The sequence below is a fragment of the Carettochelys insculpta genome, unplaced genomic scaffold (assembly GCF_033958435.1).
Source record: "Carettochelys insculpta isolate YL-2023 unplaced genomic scaffold, ASM3395843v1 scaffold_0040, whole genome shotgun sequence".
Classification (NCBI taxonomy): Eukaryota; Metazoa; Chordata; order Testudines; family Carettochelyidae; genus Carettochelys; species Carettochelys insculpta.
Genome location: NW_027439077.1, coordinates 81,892 through 104,669, shown reverse-complemented (window position 1 = coordinate 104,669; position 22,778 = coordinate 81,892). Strand labels below are relative to the sequence as shown.

The window sequence follows — 22,778 nt, the reverse complement described above, 5'->3', positions numbered from 1 at the left end:
GGCGAGGGGTCCCCATGTCCCCGGCCGCCCCGCCCCAGAGGTGGGCGCATCTCGGCCGGGCGAGGGGTCCCCGTGTTGTGGCCTCCCCGCCCCAGAGGTGGGGGCATCTCGGAGCCGGGCGAGGGGTCCCCATGTCCCTGGCCGCCCCGCCCCAGAGGTGGGCGCATCTCAGCGCCGGGCGAGGGGTCCCCATGTCCCTGGCTGCCCCGCCCCAGAGGTGGGCGCATCTTGGCCGGGCGAGGGGTCCCCGTGTTGTGGCCTCCCCACCCCAGAGGTGGGGGGCATCTCAGCGCCGGGCGAGGGGTCCCCATGTCCCTGGCCGCCCCGCCCCAGAGGTGGGCACATCTCAGCGCCAGGCAAGGGGTCCCCATGTCCCTGGCTGCCCCGCCCCAGAGGTGGGCGCATCTCAGCGCCGGGCGAGGGGTCCCCATGTCCCCGGCCGCCCCGCCCCAGAGGTCGGCGCATCTCAGGGCCAGGCGCCTCACCGTGCAGCGGGGACACAGCCACTCGCCGTTGGGGATCTCAGGGAGCGGTGGGTTGAGGCAGTGGATGTGGTAGGACGAGATGCAGGCGTCGCAGCAGAGAAGTTCCCCGCCGTCCTTGCAGACCCGGCAGTACTCCATGTGGTCGTCCTCCTCCTCCTTCTCGCCCTCCTCCTCCAGTTCTTCCTCATAGTCTTCCTCCTCCTCCTTGGCCTCCCACTGCACCCCCTCCTTCTCCTGCAGCAGGGAGCAAGGCCGGGGGTGAGGGGGAACCGGGGAGACACATGGCTGCCAGACAGAGCCCCAGGCACTGGGCCTAGGTGGGACGTTAATCGGCAGCAGGACACGTCGCGTCATAAATCTCCGCCACGCGATTCCACGTGGGCACCGAATCACATGCAAGGCGAGACGCCGGAGGGTCCCTGGAAGGCGGATGCTTTGCTGGTGGCATTTCTGCTGCTCCTACTCCTGGATCATCTACTCGGCACTGGGGAGGCCCCGGCTGGAGGGTTGTGTCCGGTTCTGGGCCCCCCCAGTGCAGAAGGGATGTGGGTGCGTTGGAGAGGGGCCGGCGGAGGGCGACCAAAATGGGGCTGGAGCAGGTGGCCGGCGAGGAGAGGCCGAGGGACTGGGGCGTGGTGAGTTGGCAGAAGAGAAGAGCGAGGGGGGATTTGATGGCAGCCTTCACCTCCCTGCAGGGGCTCTGACGAGGCCGGGGGGAGGCTGTTCTCGGGGGTGCCGGGGGGCAGGACGTGGAGTGATGGGCTCACGTCGCGGTGGGGGAGGCGGAGGTCGGAGATGAGGAAAAACTCCCCACCCCAGGAGGGCGGTGAGGCACTGGGGTGGGTTCCCCAGAGCGGTGGGGGGATCTCCAGCCCTAGAGGTGGAGCTGGCCCAAGCCCTGGCTGGGACGATGGAGCACCCACAACCCAGCAGTCCCGCCCGGGAAAGGCGGCGGCTGTCTCCCCAGGGCGCGGGGGTGGTGTCTGGGAGCCAGGGAGGTCAAGAAGGGATCGGGGGGAGGTCGGGGGCTTACGCAATGAGGGCAGCTCCATTTGCCCTCAGGGGCCTTGTCGAGTTCGGGGTCCAGGCAGACCAGGTGGTAGGCCCTGGGGCAGGTGTCACAGAGGATAATCTCTCCGCCCTGCTGACAGACTTCGCAGTAGTCCTGGTGGTCCGTTTCGTATCCATCCACCTCCTCCTCGCCGGTCACTGGGAGGAGACAGAACGGGGGTCGGGGGGGCGTTATCCAAGGGGCCGGACCCGCCGGCAAAACCCCCCAGGTTACAGCCGCCGCTGCCTTCTCCCCCGCCACGGACGCAGGCCAGGAATGGATTTCTCACTCCCCTCCGTCTCGCCTCGGGGAGAAAAGGACGTTCCCCCGCCAACCCCGCCACCGATCGGTCAGGTTAGCTCGTTCCGATTTTGACCGCTCTTCAGACTTTCCTTCGCCAGTTAGCCGAAGTTTCAAAACCAGCCGGAGAGTCCAACTGGTTTGCAATCCCACCCGCTAAAAAGCTGCAGGATTTCAATTTCTTTCGGTCCAATCACCTGAAAAGCTGCAGGATTTCAACTTTTTCCCCAGTCCAATCAGCTTAAAAGCTGCATGATTTCAACTTTTTTCACTCCAAGCAGCTAAAAATCTGCATGATTTCACCTTTTTTAAGTACAATCAGCTAAAAATCTGCATGAGTTTAACTTTCTTTTCAATCCAATCAGTTTAAACTCTGCAGGATTTTAACTTTTTCCCATTCCAATCAGCTAAAAATCTGCAGGATTTCAACGTTTTTCAGCCCAAGCAGCTAAAAATCTGCGTTATTTCAACTTTTTTTCAGTCTAATGAGCTAAAAATCTGCATGATTTTAACTTTCTTTTCAATCCAATCAGCTTAAAATCTGCATGATTTCAACTTTTTTCAGTACAATCAGCTAAAAATCTGCATGATTTCAATTTTTTTTGGTCCAAGCAGCTAAAAAACTGCAGGATTTCAACTTTTTCTTTTTAGGCCAATCAGCTTAAAAGCTGCATGATTTCAACTTTTTTCACTCCAAGCAGCTAAAAATCTGCATGATTTCAACTTTTTTAAGTACGAGCTAAAAATCTGCATGAGTTTAACTTTCTTTTCAATCCAATCAGTTTAAACTCTGCAGGATTTCAACATTTTCCCATTCCAATCAGCCAAAAATCTGCAGGATTTCAACTTTTTTTTCAGTCTAATGAGCTAAAAATCTGCATGATTTTAACTTTCTTTTCAATCCAATCAGCTTAAAATCTGCATGATTTCAACTTTTTTCAGTACAATCAGCTAAAAATCTGCATGATTTCAATTTTTTTTTGGTCCAAGCAGCTAAAAAGCTGCATGATTTCAACTTTTTTCACTCCAATCAGCTAAAAAATCTGCATGATTTTAACTTTTTTTCAGTGCAATCAGCTTAAAATCTGCATGATTTCAAACTGTCAGTCTAATGATCTTATATTTCCAAAATATTCACAAGTATGATTCTTTTTCAGTCTAGTCAGTTTAAATTGAGGAAATGCACCTGATTTCAACCTTTTTTGATTAATCTCCTTACATTTTAAAAATATTCACAATTTTGACTTTTTAAAGACTCTTTGAAATGTTGAAAATACTCCTCAACGTCAACCTTTTCCCAGTTTAACTGGCTAAAATTCCCAAACCAAATGCCATTACGAACCAGAAAACGATTATTTGGGCTTTTAACGATTTCAAACTTTCTCTTGGCCAGTGAATTACTTCCAGAGCTCACTTTTTTTTTTTCGACCGGCATCAAATCAGGATGAAAACCTGAAATCTCTAAAAACAACCGAGAACTGAAAAAAAAATTATTTTTTTTTTGTTTTGTTTTGGGTCGATCAAACTGTTTCATTGGCAGAATTTTTCATTTTAATTTCTAAGTCCCGGCTTGACCGAGCCCCGGCTGGAATGATTTAGATCGGGTTGGTCCTGCTTTGGGCATCTGTGTTAAGTTCACAAAAATTTGCTTCACCCACAAGATTTTTTCTTCCACTCTGATTAGCTTAGATTTCTAAATCTGGGGCTAGTTTTCCTCCTGTGCCTCGGTTTCCCCACTTCCCCTCTATCCACTCAGGGCCTCTCGACATGCGATCTAACAAACAAAATCAGTAACCAAACCAACCTACAATTTCAAATGCGACATTGACCAAAACAAGCCAGAAAGCCCCTGAACCGGGGCACGGGAAAACAGAACTCTGTTCCCAAGTGGACGCTGTGTGCCTCAGTTTCCCTACAGGGTCTAAAGGCACCGACCTCCCACAGAAAGCGCCTGGAGAGCTGCTGCTGGAAAGGACGAGCTAAGTCCTGTTGTTATGAAAATTAGAGACGCTCGGAATTCCTTCTGGGAAGCATCTTGGGCGAGAGGAGATACCATGACCTCTACGCATGTGGTGTGCTGGCTGGGGGAAAGAGCAGCCCCTGGGGGCGGGTGCATGGCGGGGCTGGGGGAGGGCGGCCTCTCACCGTGTGTCTGTGGTGTGCCCAGCACCACGGGGCCCCGATCCTGGATGGGGAGGGCAGAGATTGCTGAAAGACAGAAAGAGAGTTTTAATCGGAGACGCGTCCACCTGCTGGCTTCCAACGGCTGGGAATGGGGCAGGGCCTGACCCCTGTAGGGGCACCAGCTCCCCCTGGCCCCACCGCAGGACTGGCTGGCTCAGGGGGCAGGGAATGGGGCAGGGCCTGGCCCCTCTAGGGGTGCCGGCTCCCCCGGCCCAGGGCAGGACTGGCTGGCTCAGGGGCAGGGAATGGGGCAGGGCCTGGCCCCTCTAGGGGTGCCGGCTCCCCCGGCCCAGGGCAGGACTGGCTGGCTCAGGGGCAGGGAATGGGGCAGGGCCTGGCCCCTCTAGGGGCGCCGGCTCCCCCCGGCCCAGGGCAGGACTGGCTGGCTCAGGGGCAGGGAATGGGGCAGGGCCTGGCCCCTCTAGGGGCGCCGGCTCCTGCTGGCCCCAGGACAGGGATGTCCCTTGTGAACTGACTTAGACCCACGGGCCCATCTACCCTATTATCCTGGCTCGTCCCCAGCATGCTCCCACCCCACCAAGCCCCGCCTCCCTTGCAAAAGCTCCGCCCCCCCCCCTCCAGCCACCCAGCTCACGCTCACCCTTCTTTTTTTTCCGCCCCGGCCGGCCCCGCTTGAGTTTCTTGACCCGCCCCGAGCTGTCAGAGCGCACCGAGGAGCTGTGTACACTGGAGTTGTCGACTTCGGACTCCTCCTCCATCTCCCCCACCTCCTCGCTCTGAAAGACAGGCTGCAGATAACCACAGCGGTCCTCGTTAGGCGGGGCTCGGCCACAGGCGCGCAGCGGGGGCTGGGGCGGGGCGGGGGCCCTTTCCCCCCACAAGGCTGGGCCCGGGGGGACCGCGGGCGCAGGAGGGAGAGGCTAGGACGGCGCAGTCCCACAGCCCCCCTGGTGGGTGCAACTCCAGAAACTTGGGGGAGCTTTACTGAACTGAATGCCTGGGCTCTTACCCCGTCGCCAACCTGGGGTAAGCTGGGGGAGGGTTTTATTCCCCCGGTTCGGCTGCACGTTTGCTACTGTGCTGTGGTAACCCCGGGGCTGCCTCGGTTTCCCCAGGTGCGGCCTCAGGGCATAGCGGCGAGGGGAGTTTTGGGGTGACGAGGCCTCGCACGCAGCTAATGGGGCTCTGGGCTCTTCAGTAACCAGGGGGCCCCTTTCTGCCCCCGGGAAACGGGATAAAGGCGGGCGGAGGGGCCCGGCAGTTTGGAGTGGGGCAGTCTGGGCTGGCTGGGGAGGGAGAAACGGGGCCAGAGAAAAGCTCGGGGACCCCCTCCCGGTCCTCGTGACAGACTGTCCTGGATACCCGGATGGCGGCAGGTTTCAAGTGGTTTCAAGCAAGGCTCAGTTCTTGGCCGGTGCTTTAATAATGACCTGGACGAGGGGCTGGGTCACACCCTCAGCAAGTTTGTGGATGACACAAAACTAGCGGGAGAGGAAGATACGTTGGAGGGTAGAGAGAGACTCCAGAGGGACCTGGAGAAATTGGAGGACGGGGCCGAAAGAAATCTGATGCGGTCCAATAAGGAGAAGTGCAGAGTCCTGCCCCTGGGGCGGAAGAATCCCAAGTATTGTTGCAGGCTGGGGACCGGCTGGCTCAGCAGCAGTACGACGGAAAGGGACCAAGGGGTCCTGGCGGATGAAAGGCTGGATGTGAGTAAACAGTGGGCCCTTGTACGCTGACCGTGGCCGGCAGACGGGATGCTGGGCTGTTCTTACGGTGGGGGGTGGCCGAGCCAAATCCAGGACTCCTTGGGGGGTGACGTTGGGCGCCCCAGATGAGATCACATCGGCGTTCAATGTCAGCTGCGTGCCTGGAGATGCCGAGGCCGCCCTGGCTGGGCGCGTGTATCTGTGGACGGTGCACCTTCGGTGCGCATAAAATAAACGTATTCTGCACGCAGACGAGGGGTGGGAACACGCAGGGACGGATAACGGAGCACCAGTCAGCACGCTGCTGCGTAGGTATCCGAGCCCAGGTCAAGCGATACAGCTCAGGTATCTTCGGTCGGGAGGGAATTGCTCCAATTTTAGTGGCTACATTCGAATATGAGGCTTTCTTGGGTTCCTCCTAACAGCGGTCGTCTGGGAGTGCGTCTAACCGTGCCTCCCGAGACCCGGTAGCTCTGGGGAACTCCTTGCCGGAGGATGTCGTGAAGACCACGATGTTGAGAAAGGCAGTAAGGAAAAGTCATTTACTTATTCCCGTAACACAGGAACTAGGGATCAACCCAGGAAATGAACAGGCAGCAGGTTGAAACCCAACAGAAGGATGGCTTCTTTCACGTTACAGATGGTTAACTTGTGGAACTCCTTGCTAGAAGATGTCGTGAAGTCCATGATGTTGAGAAAGTCATTAAAGAAAAGTCATTTACTTATTCCCGTAACACAAGAACGAGCGGTCAACCCAGGAAATGAACAGGCAGCAGGTTGAACACCATCACAAGAATGGATTCCTTCACATTACACATGGTTAACCTGTGGAACTCCTCGCCGGAGGATGTCGTGAAGACCACGATGTTGAGAAAGTTAGTCAGGAAAAGTCATGTACTTTTTTCTGTAACACAAGAACTAGGGGTCAACCCAGGAAATGAACAGGCAGCAGGCTGAACACCCACAGAAGGATGGATTCTTTCACATTACGCAGGGTTAACCTGTGGAACTCCTCGCTAGAAGATGTCGTGAAGACCACAGGACTTTCACAGGGTTCAAAAAGAGCTAGATAAATTCCTGGAGATCAGGTCCACCATGGCTATGAGCCAGGACAGGTAGGGAGGGTGTCCCTCACCTGTTTGCAGGTGCTGAGAACTCAGCGCTGATGAAGCTTCACTTGGGGTATTGTGTCCAGTTCTGGGCATCACTTTTCAAGAAAGATGGGGAGAAATCGGAGAAGGTCCAGAGAAGAGCAAGAAGAAGGATGGAAGTTCTGGAGAACATGAGTGATGATGGACGACTGAAAGAATTGGGCTTGTTCCGTTGGGAAAAGAGAAGGCTGAGAGGGGACGTGATGGCGGTTTTCAAGTATCTCAAAGAGGGTCACAAGGAGGAGGGGGAAAAATGGTTTTCCTGGGCCTCTGAGGACATGTCAAAGCAATGGGCTTCAACTGCAGCGAGGGAGGTTTACGCTGGACCTGAGGAAAAACTTTCTACCTGTCAGGGGGGTTAAACACTGGAACAAATTGCTTGGGGAGGTCATGGGATCTCCATCGCTGGAGAGATTTCAGAGCAGATTAGACAGACACCTATCGGGGATGGTCTAGAAGGCGTTTGGCCCTGCGGGGAGAGCAGAGAACTGGACGCGACGACCTCTCGAGGTCCCTCCTCGTTCTAACATTCTGTGATTCTCTGATTCAATGATTCCCTCTGGGGCGCTGGCCGCCATTGGACGAAAGGATGCTGGACCCGTTAGGCTAGCCAGGTCCGGCCCTTCTCATCAGGTCAGGGGCCGTAACCAAGGCGGGGAACCACCACAGACGCCAGATTCTTGCCGTCGTGACTCCCTGGCGCCAGGAGGGCTGGACACGGTGTGTCCAACCACCCTAATGCAGCACCTGTGTGTCTCCCTGCTACCCCACGGGCCTCGGACACGGTGCCTTTGTGGGTTCTCCTCTGCTCCGTTCCTACAGGAACAGGGCTGGGCGTGGGGGTAGCTGGGCCCCCTGGGGGCCTCCACCTCCCTCCCGATCAGCCCCCGGCCGCCGCGTACCGAGCTGCTCTTCTTGCGTTTTCCCCCAATCATCCCCAGCTTGATCTTCAATGGAGCCATCCTCTTCCCCTTCACCCTCCTCTTCATCTCCGGCGCCCGAGGGCTCTTGGTGCGCCGCTTGTGGCCTGGCCCTTGGAGCAAAGGAAGCGAGGGTTGGTCACAGGGCTCCCGGCCAGGCGGGGCTGGTTTGCTGCCCTCCCCCCCCGGAAGGGGAAACTGAGGCACGGGGCAGCGACTTGCCCTAGATCTCAAGGCATACACCTGGGGAGAGAACCCAGGAGTCCTGGCTCCCGGCCCCCTGCTCTAACCACCAGCCCCCACTGCCCTCCCAGCGCCGGGGAGAGAGCCCAGGAGTCCTGGCTCCCGGCCCCCTGCTCTAATCACCAGCCCCCACTGCCCTCCCAGCACCAGGGAGAGAACCCAGGAGTCCTGGCTCCCAGCCCCCTGCTCTAACCACCAGCCCCCACTGCCCTCCCAGCACCGGGGAGAGAACCCAGGAGTCCTGGCTCCTGGCCCCCTGCTCTAACCACCAGCCCCCACTGCCCTCTCAGTGCCAGGGAGAGAACCCAGGAGTCCTGGCTCCCAGCCCCCTGCTCTAACCACCAGCCCCCACTGCCCTCCCAGCACCGGGGAAAGAACCCAGGAGTTCTGGCTCCCAGCCCCTGCTCTAACCACCAGCCCCCACTGCCCTCCCAGCACCGGGGAGAGAACCCAGGAGTCCTGGCTCCCGGCCCCCTGCTCTAAGCACCAGCCCCCACTCACCTTTGCCTTCTTTGGTTTTGGCTTTGCGGATGGGGGTGGGCTGCGGCTCGGCCGCCACGGCCGCGACCGCCGCCGACACCTGCTCGGCCACGGCAGCTGCCGCGGCCGCAGCCGCCGCCGCCACAGCCGCAGCCGAGCCCTTGAAGGGGTTGTTGGCACTGAACTCCCGCCATTTGGCCCCCAGGATGGTCATCATCTTGGACATGGGAATCTTGGGGTTTTTCTTGGCAATGAGAGGCCTGTAGGGGACAAAGCCAGGGGGATGAGTGCGCCAGAGCTGCCCCCCACTTGCCACTCGGGGGCTGGAGCAGGTGGCCGGCGAGCAGAGGCCGAGGGACTGGGGCGTGGTGAGTTGGCAGGAGAGAAGAGCGAGGTGAGGGGGGTTTGATGGCAGCCTTCACCTCCCTGCAGGGGCTCTGACGAGGCTGGGGGGGAGGCTGTTCTCGGGGGTGCCGGGGGGCAGGACGAGGAGCGATGGGCTCACGTCGCGGTGGGGGAGGCGGGGGTCGGAGATGAGGAAAAACTCTTCCCCCAGGAGGGCGGTGAGGCACTGGGACGGGGTCCCTAGCACCCGTACCCCTTCCCTGACCCTGCACCCCATCTCCTTCCCCAGGCCGGACTCCCTCTCAGACCCCACACCCGCGCCCTGAACCCCAGCTGCCTGCTGCACCCAACCTGCCTCCCGGATACCGCGCCTCTTCCAGCAAAAAGTGCTTGACCCCTTCCCCGAACCTGGGGGGGGACCACCCAAATACGACTGCCCACCCCTGCCTCGGCGCGCGGATGTCTGGTTTTGTTTTCGAGGGCCGGTCGAAAAAGACGGCTGGGATCTATTATGGGCCGTATTCCACCCAGGGCTGCCCGCCCAGATCCAGCCCTACGGCTCGGTTTGCCGAATCAAAACACCAGGTGGCGCTCCTGGCCCAGCTACGGCCTCGGGGGGCGGGGGGGCGGGTCGAGGGGACAAAGGAACCGGCAGGATCCTTCTTTTACCCACGGGGAAACTGAGGCACGGGAGAGGCGCAAGCGGGGACTGATCCCCCATCTCCTAGCCGAGGCCAGCTCCCACCGGAGGACCCCTCCTCTACAGAGGCCCCGAGTGGGTCCCTTCCTGCCTGGGCCTGTCGCCCGAGGCGTTTCCTTTTCTGGATGGAGAACTCTGCCCCCATGCGCTGCGGGAAACTGACCCCCTCTGTCCACCCAGAATTCCCCTGGCTTCAACGCCCCCGCTGAACCGTCGCGTCAGACCCAAACTGTTCCCCGATCTCTGGGACCACGGCAGAGACCGAACCGGCCCGGCTGAAAGGAGCTGCCCCTCGGTTCCCGAAGGCTTGATTTCACGAGCCCCGAGTTAACGGACTTTGGAAATGACTCACGCCGTCCGCCAGCCGCCCCACAAATAAATGCCGGCGACCCACCCCAGCTGCCGCAGGGTAGGTGCCCGGCCTGGCCAGCTGGAGCCCAGCAGCTCTGCCTGTGATGGGGTTCAGGGGTCCCCCTGCACTGCACCCCGTCCGCTGGCAGGAGAGACTCTCACTCAGCAGGTACAACAGCAGGTTTATTAGGCAACAGATGTCCAGTTTCTCACAGAAGCGACAGCACAGCAGCCAGAGACAGTCCTTCCAACCTGTCCTGGGGGGAAGACCCCGAGGGGTGCCCCTCTGGGGTGTAGCTTCCCCCTCCTCCGGCTGGCTGCCTTCCAGCTCTCCCTTTTCCTAGCCTCTAACTGCCGCCCCCGATTCAAAAACCCAGCTCAGCTCCTCCCTGCTCTTTGTTCAGGCAGAGGTGTTATCTGCCAGTTGTAGCCCCAGGGTCATCCTTAGCCACTGGGAGCTGCTCTGCTTGCCTCAGACATCCAGCCTGACTCACACATGCACCCCCCCACTCCATCACACTGCCCCAGACCCAGCGTATGGAGCCCGCTGGCGAGACGGCCGCGTTCCTTCCGGATCTCGGACAGGGTGTTCCCCCCCGGGCGCTTTCCCTGCTGCCTCCATGGGCCCGTTAAATCGAGGGTTGACTGGACGGCTACGCCGGGACTGGTGGCGGCGGCGGGGGAGAACAGCCCCGCCCAGGAGGCTGGAAGTGCCCTGGAAGAACCAGGCGTGAGCTCTCCAGGGCTGGCAGGCTCTGCAGAAGCCTCCTCGGCTGCCAGTGATCACCCCGGCGTGGCTGGACGGGACGCCTGCCCCAGCTGGCAGCTGGCCACGCCCTCGTTCAAGGGCACCGGAGGGAACTCTGCCAGCTCCTCCCCTGGCCTCGTCGGGGCTCTGCCAGCAGGCACGCAGCCCAGGCCCTCGGCAAAGACGTCCGGGCTGCTGCAGCAGCTGGGCCGGGCATGACCGGGAGGGGCATCGGGGGCCACAGCCTGTGTCTCCTGGCTGACCCACTCCAGGGCGGGCGCAGCAGGCGGGGAAGTGACATGGGGCTGCGGAAAAAAGATCCCAGCCGGGTCAATGGGCGTCTCTCCATTGAGACAGTGGGGCCAGATCCCAGCTGGGGTCAATGGGCGTCTCTCCACTGAGGCAATGGGGCCAGATCCCAGCTGGGGTCAATGGGCGTCTCTCCATTGAGTCAATGGGGCCAGATCCCAGCTGGGGTCAATGGGTGTCTCTCCATTGAGTCAATGGGGCCAGATCCCAGCCGGGTCAATGGGTGTCTCTCCATTGAGTCAATGGGGCCAGATCCCAGCTGGGGTCAATGGGCGTCTCTCCACTGAGGCAATGGGGCCAGATCCCAGCTGGGGTCAATGGGCGTCTCTCCATTGAGTCAATGGGGCCAGATCCCAGCTGGGGTCAATGGGCGTCTCTCCACTGAGGCAATGGGGCCAGATCCCAGCTGGGGTCACTGGGCGTCTCTCCAATGAGTCAATGGGGACAGATCCCAGCTGGGGTACCAATGGGCGTCTCTCCACTGAGTCAATGGGGCCAGATCCCAGCTGGGGTCAATGGGCGTCTCTCCATTGAGTCAATGGGCCAGATGCCAGCTGGGTCAATGGGCGTCTCTCCACTGAGGCAATGGGGCCAGATCCCAGCTGGGGTCAATGGGCGTCTCTCCACTGAGTCAATGGGGACAGATCCCAGCTGGGGTCAATGGGCGTCTCTCCATTGAGTCAATGGGGACAGATCCCAGCTGGGGTCAATGGGCGTCTCTCCATTGAGTCAATGGGGCCAGATGCCAGCTGGGTCAATGGGCGTCTCTCCACTGAGGCAATGGGGCCAGATCCCAGCTGGGTCAATGGGCGTCTCTCCATTGAGTCAATGGGGACAGATCCCAGCTGGGGTCAATGGGCGTCTCTCCATTGAGTCAATGGGGCCAGATCCCAGCTGGGGTCAATGGGCGTCTCTCCATTGAGTCAATGGGGACAGATCCCAGCTGGGTCAATGGGCGTCTCTCCATTGAGTCAATGGGGCCAGATCCCAGCTGGGGTCAATGGGTGTCTCTCCATTGAGTCAATGGGGCCAGATCCCAGCTGGGTCAATGGGTGTCTCTCCATTGAGTCAATGGGGCCAGACCCCAGAGAATGGCCTACAGCAGCTCTAGCCCTGCCCCCAACCCCTTTTGGGCACCACTAAGAGCTCAGGGTTGTCGGACCCGAGAGTTGCAGGTGGATGGGAAGCGACAGAACATAGCTTGAACCCACGGGAGCCATCAACGGCTTGTTAAAAACTGTATTCCAAGGCTCCGATGCTCAGATCAGAGTCCACATCAGGGTGGCTCTGCCCACCCCCCTGGCTGAGATCGAGGCCCCATCATGCCAGGTGGTGCCCAAGACCGAGATGGAGGCCCCATCGTGCCGGGTGCTGCCCCGAGCCCTTACCAAGACCGGTGCCCCGTCCCCCTGCTCGGCCGGCTCTTACCTCATGAACTGGCTAAAGGCTTTGTAGTTGGTGAGTGTGTGGTAATCCTCCTCGGAAAACACATGGTCCACATCCTCCAACCCCCAGGTCGCAAGCAGCTGGGCTGAGGATTTCTGCTCCACCTGCTAACGAAACCAAACACCCGCCGTTAGCCGGCCGGCTGGCCGGGAAGCTCAGGGTTCGGTGGGATAAAATAGATCTCCAATGCTCGATTGCCAAGGGACCAAAACTACCAGCAAAAGAGAGCTCCGTAAGAGATATCAGAGCCACAGAGGTCAAGAGCATTAGAGTCTAAAGAAATATTGAGTGTGGTGTCTTGTCCAGCTGCTGTGGGCCATGCACGTACGAAGACCTCTGAGAGCTTCCACCTCAGCTTTCATTCCCCGGAAGTCTTTTTTAGGGAACATGGAAAGGGGAGTTTGAAAGCAAAAGCGGTTTCGGACCAAAAGCAGAGAGGGAAAAACCTGCTCTTTTTAACGGTTGTGCATTTTGCAGCGTCGGAAAGGTGAAGTGAGAAAGTTGCCCCACGCCGAAAAAACAGCAGAATGTCACCCTGTCGCCTTGCGGCGCCGTGTGCAGTTCGGGTCGATCCAATTAAGGGTGAAAAGTCTGACTTTTTCCTTGGGGCTTTTCTTTTTACTTGGGGTGGGGGGGAAGGTTCTTAGCTTCTTTGGGGGCCAAAAGCATTCAGCCGAATGGACAACATCGTGGTGAATGTCTTGCAGCTGCAGACGCTGTGCTTGGCAGTGACAGAGGTTTTGTGTGAAAAGCTCTGGGCTGCTGCACCAATGCACAAGACCAGAGACTAGGGGCTGGATAGATAGAGAGAGAGATAGATAGATAGAGGGGGCGGGAGGGGGTAGATAGATAGATAGAGGGGTGGGAGGGGATAGATAGATAGATAGATAGATAGAGGGGGTGGGAGGGGATGGATAGATAGAGGGGTGGGAGGGGATGGATAGATAGATAGAGGGGCGGGAGAGGATAGATAGATAGATAGAGGGGGCGGGGGGATAGATAGAGGGGTGGGAGGGGATAGATAGACAGAAATCAATCTCTGATAGGTGGCCCTTTGCACTTTCTCCCCAGCGACTCCGTCTCTCCGTCTCTAAGCGGCTGGCCGCGCCCACTCTCCGGGGTTATCAGCTGCGGCCAACCCGGGCTGGCCAGGCGACCCAGCTGCAGCCCCACAGCGAGGGCTAGCCAGGCCGTTTGTTTCTCTAGACGCGCTGGGCTCTGTGGCGGGCTCCACAGCACACCGCTGGGGGTCGGCGGAGCTCCCCGCCCGCGTCGAGATGGCCCCAGGCCCTCCTGGCTCTCCCCTCCCGGGCGCTGTACCTTGACTTTCTGGCCTGCTTCATCATCCACCTTTTTCCGGCGCTTTGTTTTCTTCTCCTTCTTCTCCCGGTGCTTCCGCCGCCGCTTGCGGGCCACGCCGCCGTAGTCACTGCCACCGCTCTCCGACTTGTCCCGGAAGGCCTCCCGGTCCGACTCGAACTCATCCTCGCTCACCTGGATGGGGCACAGGAGGGGAGCCGGCGGTCGGACCCCGATTAGCCGACTGCCAAGGGACGGGAGGACACGGCTGGCTAACGGGAGCCGGAGGATTTGGAAAACCAATGAAAAAAATCAGGGACAGACACAGTTGGAGCCTCCCTAATCCGGCACCCTCGGGAATTTGCCGGATCACAGGAGGTCAATACCGGCCGGCACATTGTCAACCCTTCCATTGGTCACTGGGCTCTGAGAAGACCTTTTGGGGTAAATTACAGCTAAACAGCCCAGAACACGGAGAGTCGGGGCTGGCGGCTATCACAGAATCCCAGACTTCCAGGGCAGGACGGGACCTCAGGAGGTTGTCGGGTCCAGCCCCCTGCCCAAAGCAGGACCAGCCCGACTCCATCGGCCCAGCCAGGGCTTGGGCCAGCTCCACCTCTAGGGCTGGAGATTCCACCGCTGCTCTGGGGAACCTGCCCCAGTGCCTCACCGCCCTCCTGGGGGGAGAGTTTTTCCTCATCTCCGACCCCCCCCCCCGACCGCCACGTGAGCCAATCGCTCCTCGTCCTGCCCCCCGGCACTCCCGAGAACAGCCTCCCCCCGGCCTCGTCAGAGCCCCTGCAGGGAGGTGAAGGCTGCCAGCAAACCCCCCTCGCTCTTCTCTTCTGCCAACTCACCACGCCCCAGTCCCTCGGCCTCTCCTCGCCGGCCACCTGCTCCAGCCCCCGGCGCATTTTGGTTGCCCTCCGCCGGCCCCTCTCCAATGCACCCCCACGTCCTTCCTGCATTGGGGGGGGCCCAGAACTGGACACAACCCTCCAGCCGGGGCCTCCCCAGCGCCGAGGAGAGGGGACCAATCACTTCTCTAGCGTGGCCGGAAATGCTCCTCCTGACGCAGCCCTATGTGCCGCTCACCTTCTTGTATTTTAAGTACTTTATTTTAAAATATTTAAAGTGTTCTAATGTCAGAATCAGAAGCTTGAAATAAATCTGCTGCCTTTTCAGCCAACTTTTCTTCGTGAAAAGGAATGCTGTTGTTTGGTTCTACAGGATCAGGCCGGTAGCTTAGTTTTTTTCAAAAAAACGGAAAACCAGATTTAAATAATACCCAAAAACTCTCTCTTAGTTATTAGGACAGCGTGATATCTTTTCATTTTTATTTTAAGCACTTTGAATGTGAAACTTCCCAGAGGGAATAGCTCAGAAGAGCCCTGCCCAGATATAAAATTGTATCTGTATGCTGTGGGGGGGTATAAAGAAGATAGCCACAGATACGTAGGGCTCTCGATACAAAAATTGTATTTACATCTCATTTGCAAGCTGCAAAAAATGGTAGGTGGATATAAATCTCTGGATTTGCTGGGCTTTCCAGCTCAGCCAAAGACCGAACCAAACCAGGTTTTGAGCACAAAGCAAAAACCACACCCCGCGAGGAGGAAATGAAAAGAAAAGTTGAACGTACCAGAGAAGAAGTGCAGGAGCGTTTACTGACAAACGAATCTGTCTCCATACACATGGGGCTTAGATTCTCCTCTCTTTCCAGGGATTTTTAGATCAGTGGTTGGGGCACAGAGCTGTGAGGTCACAGCCAATTTTTATCCCCAATTTAACCTCCCTCGTGCCATGGGTCCGACTCCTCCCCTGCACCCAGTCCCCCCAGGCTATGGGGTCTGGGGATTTCTTGAGGCCCGTCCCTCCTGCAGTCACCTCCCCACCCCACACCGCACTCCCCTCTCTACCATCCATCCCTCAAACCCCAGGTCCCCTTCTCCTCCATAGGATGGTTGGGGTGGCCGCCCTGGGGCCCCCCGCAGAAAGCACGGGGCCTGAAGCAGCTTCCTCTGCTCATCTGATGGACAGGACAGCTCTGCCACCCTCCCACCATTCATCTTTGACCGCCGGCATGCGGGATAAATTTTTCCTCCATGCACTGACGCGCACCGTCCGGTGGAACACACAACACCGGCTCAACAGCCAAGTGGCGGCGGCACCCCGCAGACCCCTCCCATCTGAGATACCTTCCCCCCCTGGTCCCCCGCCCCGCCAGCTGCCCCCTCCCTGAATCCAGCTGGTCCTTACCAATTTTTTTCGCTTGCGTGGCTTGTTCTCCTTCTGCTTGCGGGGACCCCTTTTCCTCTTCTGAACGCCCAGGGCGCTCTCCAGGCTCCGGAAATCCGCATCGTCTTCGTCTATGGAGCCACGGGGGAGGTAAGCAGGGGGAAAAAAAAAAAAACAAATCAGGAAGGAGCGGGGCACCAGCCGAGGACGAGAGAGAAGGCGGCGGGCCCTGGAAGTCCACCCGTCAGGCTCACACGCCACCCCTCCCTGCCCACCCCACTGCCCTCTGCTCAGCACCCTGGCCGGCTATGGCTGCTGGGTACAGATTACACGCGCCCAAGGAAGTCAGACCGGAGAGAAACACTCGGCAGGCTGGGTTGTGTGTGATTTTTGTCTGTCATTGGGCGTGATTTTTGCCTAACTCCGGGTCGTCTTGTTTGGACCTTATGAGGTCGTACGGGGGGGGGGGAACCCCTTTATGTCGCCTCACTTTAAGTCGTTTTGCCTGTAAGTCGGCAATTACGGAAACCGAATTCGTTATACATTGCACAGCTCTGCCCCTGTCATCCGAGCGCCGCGTTTCACGGAAGATGTGGAGAAACGGGAGAGGGTCCAGAAAAGAGCAACAAGGACGGTCAAAGGTCTAGAGAACATGAGCTAAGACAAAAGGCTGGAAGAATTGGGCTTGTTTAGTTTGGAAAAAAGAAGATTGAGGGGGACATGAGAGCAGTTTTCATGGATCTAAAAGGGTGTCATACAGAGGAGGGAGAAAACTTGTTCTTCTTGGCCTCTGAGGATAGAACAAGAGGCAAAGGCCTTAAACTGCAGCAAGGGAGGTTTAGGTTGGACATTAGGAAAAAGTTCCTACTGGTCAGGGTGGTCAAACAGTGGAATATATTGCCTGGGGAGGTTGTGGGATCTCCATGGCTGGAGATATTTAAGAACAGGTTAGATAGATGTCTATCAGGGATGGTTTAGACAGTACTTGGTCCTGCCATTGGGGCAGGGGGCTGGACTCGATGGCCTCTCAAGGTACCTTCCAGTCCCAGCATTCTACAATTCTTGGGACCCCAATCTTTTCGACCGCTCATCAACCGTGCCTAGGAGCATTAGAGAATCTCCGGCTTGCTACAGAGAGACGTTAAAAGCCAAACAAAATGCAGGCAAGCAGACAACCCTGGGTTCTTCCTTTAATAAGAGAATGAAGCAACCACTCCCGGCGGCACGTGAGGCAGGACCCTCTGGGTTTTAAGGTTAAAATCCTTTCAAATGCCGGTTTGATTTTATGATTTTTTTACATTAGAAATGTTCTGCTGCACACGGTTCATTGCTGACAGACCTTAAAACAAGAAAGCAACTTAAAGGACTCGGCCCCTATCCTGCTGCATTGACAGGGGTTCTCACTGCGCATCATCGGATCGAAAGATCTGGCGACAACTGCTGCGGGAGGGGACATCATCCTGCGGTAATACTTGTGCAAGCCATGCAAAAAAGAAGGAAGAACTCTCAGATTCAAGAATTCGGAAACAGACCGACATGCGGTTATTGCGATCGATGGCGGGAAAAGCCGCGGGCGCAAACGCCACCCATAGAGCCTCACCGCCCCAGCTAACCACCGTTTCTGGAGATGAAAAGGGGGGCCACGGTATTGTAGAAAACTCCCCGCTGTAAATCGTTGGGTTCCCCTTTATACGCTGTTTTGTTTTACGTCAGAACTTCGCAGTCCCTAGCGACGATGTGTAAAGGGGACCGCCCCCCGTGTTGAATTGTGAGGTTGGGTAAAATCTTAATCCCAGCCGTAGAAATCCTTTCGACTGCTGTCAAGCAGTAAAGGTTGAACACCTCTCTCGTCCAGCACCGGTCAGATCCCAAGGGAGAGAGCGAATATTGTCATTTCACCAGCTGGGAGGTCATGCTGTCTAGCGGCGTTACCAACCCTTTCGTTGCTTACTGGGCTCCGAGAAAACAAAGCCGCAGGAATGTAGCACTTGAACGAGTAACAAAATGATTTCTTCAGTGAGGAGCTTTCGTGGGACAGACCCGCTTCTTCAGATCTATCTCATTTCCAATACAGACTGACGTTTATAAGTACAGAGGACCAAAAAAAAGAAAATTGCAATAAAAACTGACCCATCCAATAGGATAGAAGGAAGGGGGTGAGGGGCGGGGGGATGTTAATTGTCTTGTCTGAAATAATTACGTGCACCAAAGGAAGGGAAGCAGTCCTTGTTATGCGTGAGGTCGTTGATGTCTCTGCCCATAACACATGTTAATGGGTCAAATTTGAATATGAACTCTAACTCACAAATCTCTCGCTCTAATCTGGTTTTAAATCCTTTCTATTCTAGCACACAAACTCTCTGGTCTTTAATAGAACGGCCCACTCCATTGAAGTGTTCACTGACCGGCTTACGTGTTCGCTTATGGGCTCCGAGAAGACATTTCGGGGTAAACTACAGCTAAATCCCAGCACAGGACACTAAGAGCTGAGCCTGGTGGCTAGAAACAAACCCGGGAAACTTGGTCGCTAACTTGGCGGCGAACTAAAATCATGCTGGATTGCGGAGGCTGCCGGAAAAGAAAGTGCCGGATTACAGAGGTCCCACCTCGAGCCCATGCGGCCTGTTTTGTAAACTGAAAAAACACCCGTGACTGTACGAAAATTGAGGACAGACACAATGGAGGTTATCATGGAACAGTGCGGCAAATTGGAAGAGATTTTGGCTCTGCCTGAATTTCACACCCGGGCACGGAGATCTCCATAGGTCAGCACAACAAGAAAAAAAAATAGCACATGTTTTTGTCCACAGAAAGCTGAGTAATCAAATTCATCAGAGAAACCTCGGGGAGGGTCGACACAGCCAAGTCATTTCGAAATAGCTAACCTGACGCAACCGCTGTCTGGAAAGAAATTCCAAGGAGCAGTTGGCTTATCTCCAAATCGGTAAGGCTCATTTCTTGAGGAGTTGCACCCCTTTCGAAAGAGGGGCTGCGTGGACCAGGAACAGAGCCGATTTCGAAATAAGCCAGCATGCGTCCCATGACTCTATTTTGAAATAGGTTCAAGTTGTCTTTAGACCACGGATTCCCAAATTGGGGGACATGCCGTAAAGAAATTCCAGGGCAGGGTGTGAGGAGCCCTGGAGCCCTGTGCGGCCTGGAGCCCTGTGAGGCCGCAGCACCGAGCCCTGAAGAACCTGCTGCTGGCTTGTTTCTGTCCATAGCCCCCGTAGGCCAGCGGTGGGTGTGTGGGGTCCGGACAGGAAGATCCTGATATTGGCTGACCACCTGTTCCCTTTTAGCCGGGACACCACCCAGCCCCGGGGGTCCTGTATTTAGCCTAGGGGCATGTGGGCACCCTAATTCCAGCAGAACCCCAAGTAGCCGACAGAAACCGTATCGACGGATGGTCGGAGAACTGGAGAGGTCGGATAATGACGGGTGCCGGCTGCCCGGGCCAGGTTGGCAGAGTGGGGTGGTCCGGTGTCGGAGAACCAGAAAGTCGGATAATGAGAGAGGACAGCTGCCTGGGCCAGGCTGGCACTGTGCGGTGGTTGCAGCTTGTGCTGGGGGAGTGGGGAGGTGTCAGATAGAGAACGCTGGATAACCAGGTCGGGTTGAAGCTTTTTGAATCCCAGCGAAATTCACGGCCCTATTGTACAAGACACCACACACATGTGCGGTAAGAGAAAGTCCCTGCAGGGAGTAACCCACAGACAAGCAGACAAGACAGAAAAGACTGGTTATTCCTGAGGCTTTGAGGACAGCTGGCAGGCAGGGAGCTCAGAGGCGAAAGGCAGGTGAATGCTGAGAGCTTAGGCAGGGGATCCTATCATTTCACCGAAGGACGGGCAGCTGCATAGAGGTATTTAGCCGTTCCCTGGGGCTTTGCAGCTGAGGAAAACGCTCGCGAGGGCAAAACGGATATTTATCCTGACTCTTCATTTGCAAAATAACAGCCGGCAGCAGAGGTAGGTCCAGGTCTTGAACTGACCGGGGGGGGGGGGATCAGTTTCACACCAGCCTCCTCCTGGCTTGTCAGTTTCACACACAGCGGGAACACCAACTGAACCCCGACGTATCACAGGAAGGAAAAGCTGGGAACCACGGCGTCATGGAGCGCGGAGGGTCCCCAAGCCCTGCGCCCTGGATCTGCGGTCAGAGGGGACACTGGTTCAGCTGGGAGAACGGTCGGTTCCTTTGGTGACGGGAACAGAGCATCAGGAACCAGAAGCCGTCTTGGGGGCCCAGAGGGGAACCTTGAGCTGGGCTCTGGCCCACTTGCTCCCTGTTCAGCCAGACCAGACCGCCCCGCTTCACAGCTCCGTTCCCATTCCAACCAGCCAGGCCCCTCCGCCCACCTGTCCTGTTTCCCAGAGAAGAAATCAGAATCATAGAATCCCAGGGCTGGAAGGGACCTCAGCAGGTCATCTAGTCCAGCCCCGTTTCAAGCAGGATCAACTGCCCCTAAGTCATCCCAGCCAGGACCTTGTCCAGCCAGGACTTAAAAACCTCGATGGATGGAGATCCCACCACCTCTCTGGGCAACGCATTCCAGTGCTTCACCGCCCGCCTGGTGAAGTAGTTTTTCCTAATATCCAACCTACACCTCTCCCTCTTCAACTTCAGCCCATTGCTCCTTGTTCTGCCGTCCGACACCACTGAGAACAGCCTCTCGCCCTCCTCTTTAGAGCTCCCCTTCAGGAAGTTGAAGGCTGCTATTAAATCACCCCTCAGTCTTCTCTTCTGCAAACTAAACAAGCCCAAAAGGGTCACCCGGTTACAAAGGAACCTGGAGCCACCTTGTCTACGTGCGAGATGTCAGCACCCCGAAACTCCCCTCACTGCTATGCGCTGATGCTCTGTCTAGGGAAACTGAGGCACCCCTCTGGGGTTCGTACAGGACAGTCGGAAACGAACGCAGCCGAACCAGGGGAATCAAACACTCACACACCCCACTTTGCCACACATGCACACAAAGCCCCATCATCTCCGACCGTCCAACCTGCTCTTAAGAACCTCCGAGGATGAGGACGTTACAGCCTTCCTCAGCGCCGAGTTTGAATTCCTTCCCCTGCCATCTAACCCGAGTCTGTGCCGCTGCCGATTAAGCCCATTGCTTCTTCAGCGGACAAAGAGAACAATCAATCATCATCCTCGTTAACACACCCAGCTAATTCTGGATGTAAATTTTTCTAGAGGCAAAGCCAGCCCGTTACTTAAGTTTTCCCCACGTAGCGACTCGGCAGAATTCAGCTGGGTCAGTGCTTTTAAAAACAACGAGAAGTCCTGGGGCACCTTATAGACCAGCGGATTTTTTGGAGACTGGGCAAAGACCCGCTTCATCAGATGCAAGGAGTGCAGATTCCAGAGGCAGGTCTAAACAGGCAGGCTCATCGAAAGGAGGGAGTTTTTGCCGCTCCTGACTCACTGAGATTTGTCACCGTGCAAGGCGGGTTGATGGGATATATTAACAGGAGTTCTGAGAGCAAGGCGCGAGATGACGTTCTTCTGCTCTGCGCTCACGAGGGCTTGCTTGGAGTTTTGTGTCCAGTTCTGGGCCCCACATTTCAGGAAAAATGGGGAGAAATCGGAGAAGGTCCAGAGAAGAGAAACAAGAAGAATGGAAGATCTGGAGAACATGAGGTCTGAAGGACGCCGGGAAGAACTGGGCTTGTTTTGCTGAGAAAAGAGAAGGCTGAGAGGGGGCGTGATGGCGGTTTTCAAAGAGGGTCATGAGGAGGAGGGAGAAAAGTGGTTCTCCTGGCCTCTGAGGACAGGTCAAAGCAATGGGCTTAAACTGCAGCGAGGGAGGTTGAGGTTGGACATGGGGAAAAATGTCCTACCTGTCAGGGAGGTTCAATGCTGGAGTAAATTGCAGAAGGAGGTTGTGGCATCTCCATCATTGGAGATGCCAAAAGAGCAGGTTAGGTAGACACCTATCAGGGATGGTCTGGACAGTGCTTGGCCCTGCCGTGGGAGCAGAGGGCTGGACTTGATGACCTGTCGACGTCCCTTCCAGTCCTAGCATTCTATGAGTAGCTTATTTTTAAGCCTCGCCGCGTTAGCGTGTCCCTGCAGAAATAACGACGAAGTCCTGTAGACCCTGACAGACGAACCGATTTATTCAGGCGTTAGCTTCCCAGGGTAAAAACCGCTTTGTCAGAGGCACAAACCATCTGTCTAACAAAACATGTTTTACTCACGAAAGCTTATGCCCAGATAAATCTGTTAGGGTCTGGAGACACAGCAGCCTTATTCTGAAATAAGCTGTGCCGGGAGAGTTTATTTCGAAACAACCTTGCTCAACACAAGAAGATGCTTCGAAACAGCACCCAGCTATTTCAAAATAGCACGTCCGGACACACAGTTCCTGTTTCGAAAGAGCACCATTGGACACCATGACGGCCTATTTCTCAACAGCGCTATTCCGTGTCGTAACCATGCCGCCTTTGAAATATCTACCAGAAATTCTTTCACTTCCCTCAGCCCCGGCACCGTGAGGTTGCCAGATGTGCAAATATTCTCGATAAGTGTGAAGTATCCTTAGCAATGCAGAGCATGAAACAAAACCAAGGTGAGATATTAAGAAACCAACAAAGTCCTCCGCAGACATTTTTACTTCCCCATCACAGCAGCGCTGTATTGGCTGTATTCACTGGCATTTACTTGCACGAGACTGTACGTACGGAAAATGTCTCTGACATTTTTTGGCGTTAAAGTTGCGGTTATTTGAGAGCTCTGAATGACAAAGGAGTGGAGAGGAAAGAGTTCACTGAGTTGTCAGTGAGGTTGACGTCGTTCGAAACAATGTGCTCACCCTTTCGAATGGACAGTAAAGCCTCGATTTAACGCACC

At 56.4% G+C, this 22,778-nt stretch overlaps 1 protein-coding gene across 6 annotated transcripts in view; it reads right to left on the bottom strand.

The window, feature by feature from the left end:
* CHD3 (chromodomain helicase DNA binding protein 3) overlaps positions 1 to 22,778 on the bottom strand; it is a 70,302-nt gene that overhangs the window by 30,332 nt on the left and 17,192 nt on the right. For 2 of the 6 annotated variants that reach the window (XM_074983182.1, XM_074983187.1), the window contains 9 exons: positions 15,942 to 16,051; positions 13,704 to 13,877; positions 12,366 to 12,490; positions 8,506 to 8,744; positions 7,744 to 7,874; positions 4,622 to 4,769; positions 3,982 to 4,044; positions 1,519 to 1,694; positions 486 to 719 (listed from right to left, as the gene is read on the bottom strand). In XM_074983182.1, the coding sequence (XP_074839283.1) occupies positions 486 to 719; positions 1,519 to 1,694; positions 3,982 to 4,044; positions 4,622 to 4,769; positions 7,744 to 7,874; positions 8,506 to 8,744; positions 12,366 to 12,490; positions 13,704 to 13,877; positions 15,942 to 16,051 (1,400 nt within the window). The remainder of the gene's footprint in view (positions 1 to 485; positions 720 to 1,518; positions 1,695 to 3,981; positions 4,045 to 4,621; positions 4,770 to 7,743; positions 7,875 to 8,505; positions 8,745 to 12,365; positions 12,491 to 13,703; positions 13,878 to 15,941; positions 16,052 to 22,778) is intronic. The other 4 variants (XM_074983184.1, XM_074983183.1, XM_074983185.1 and 1 more) reach the window with 4 other exon arrangements.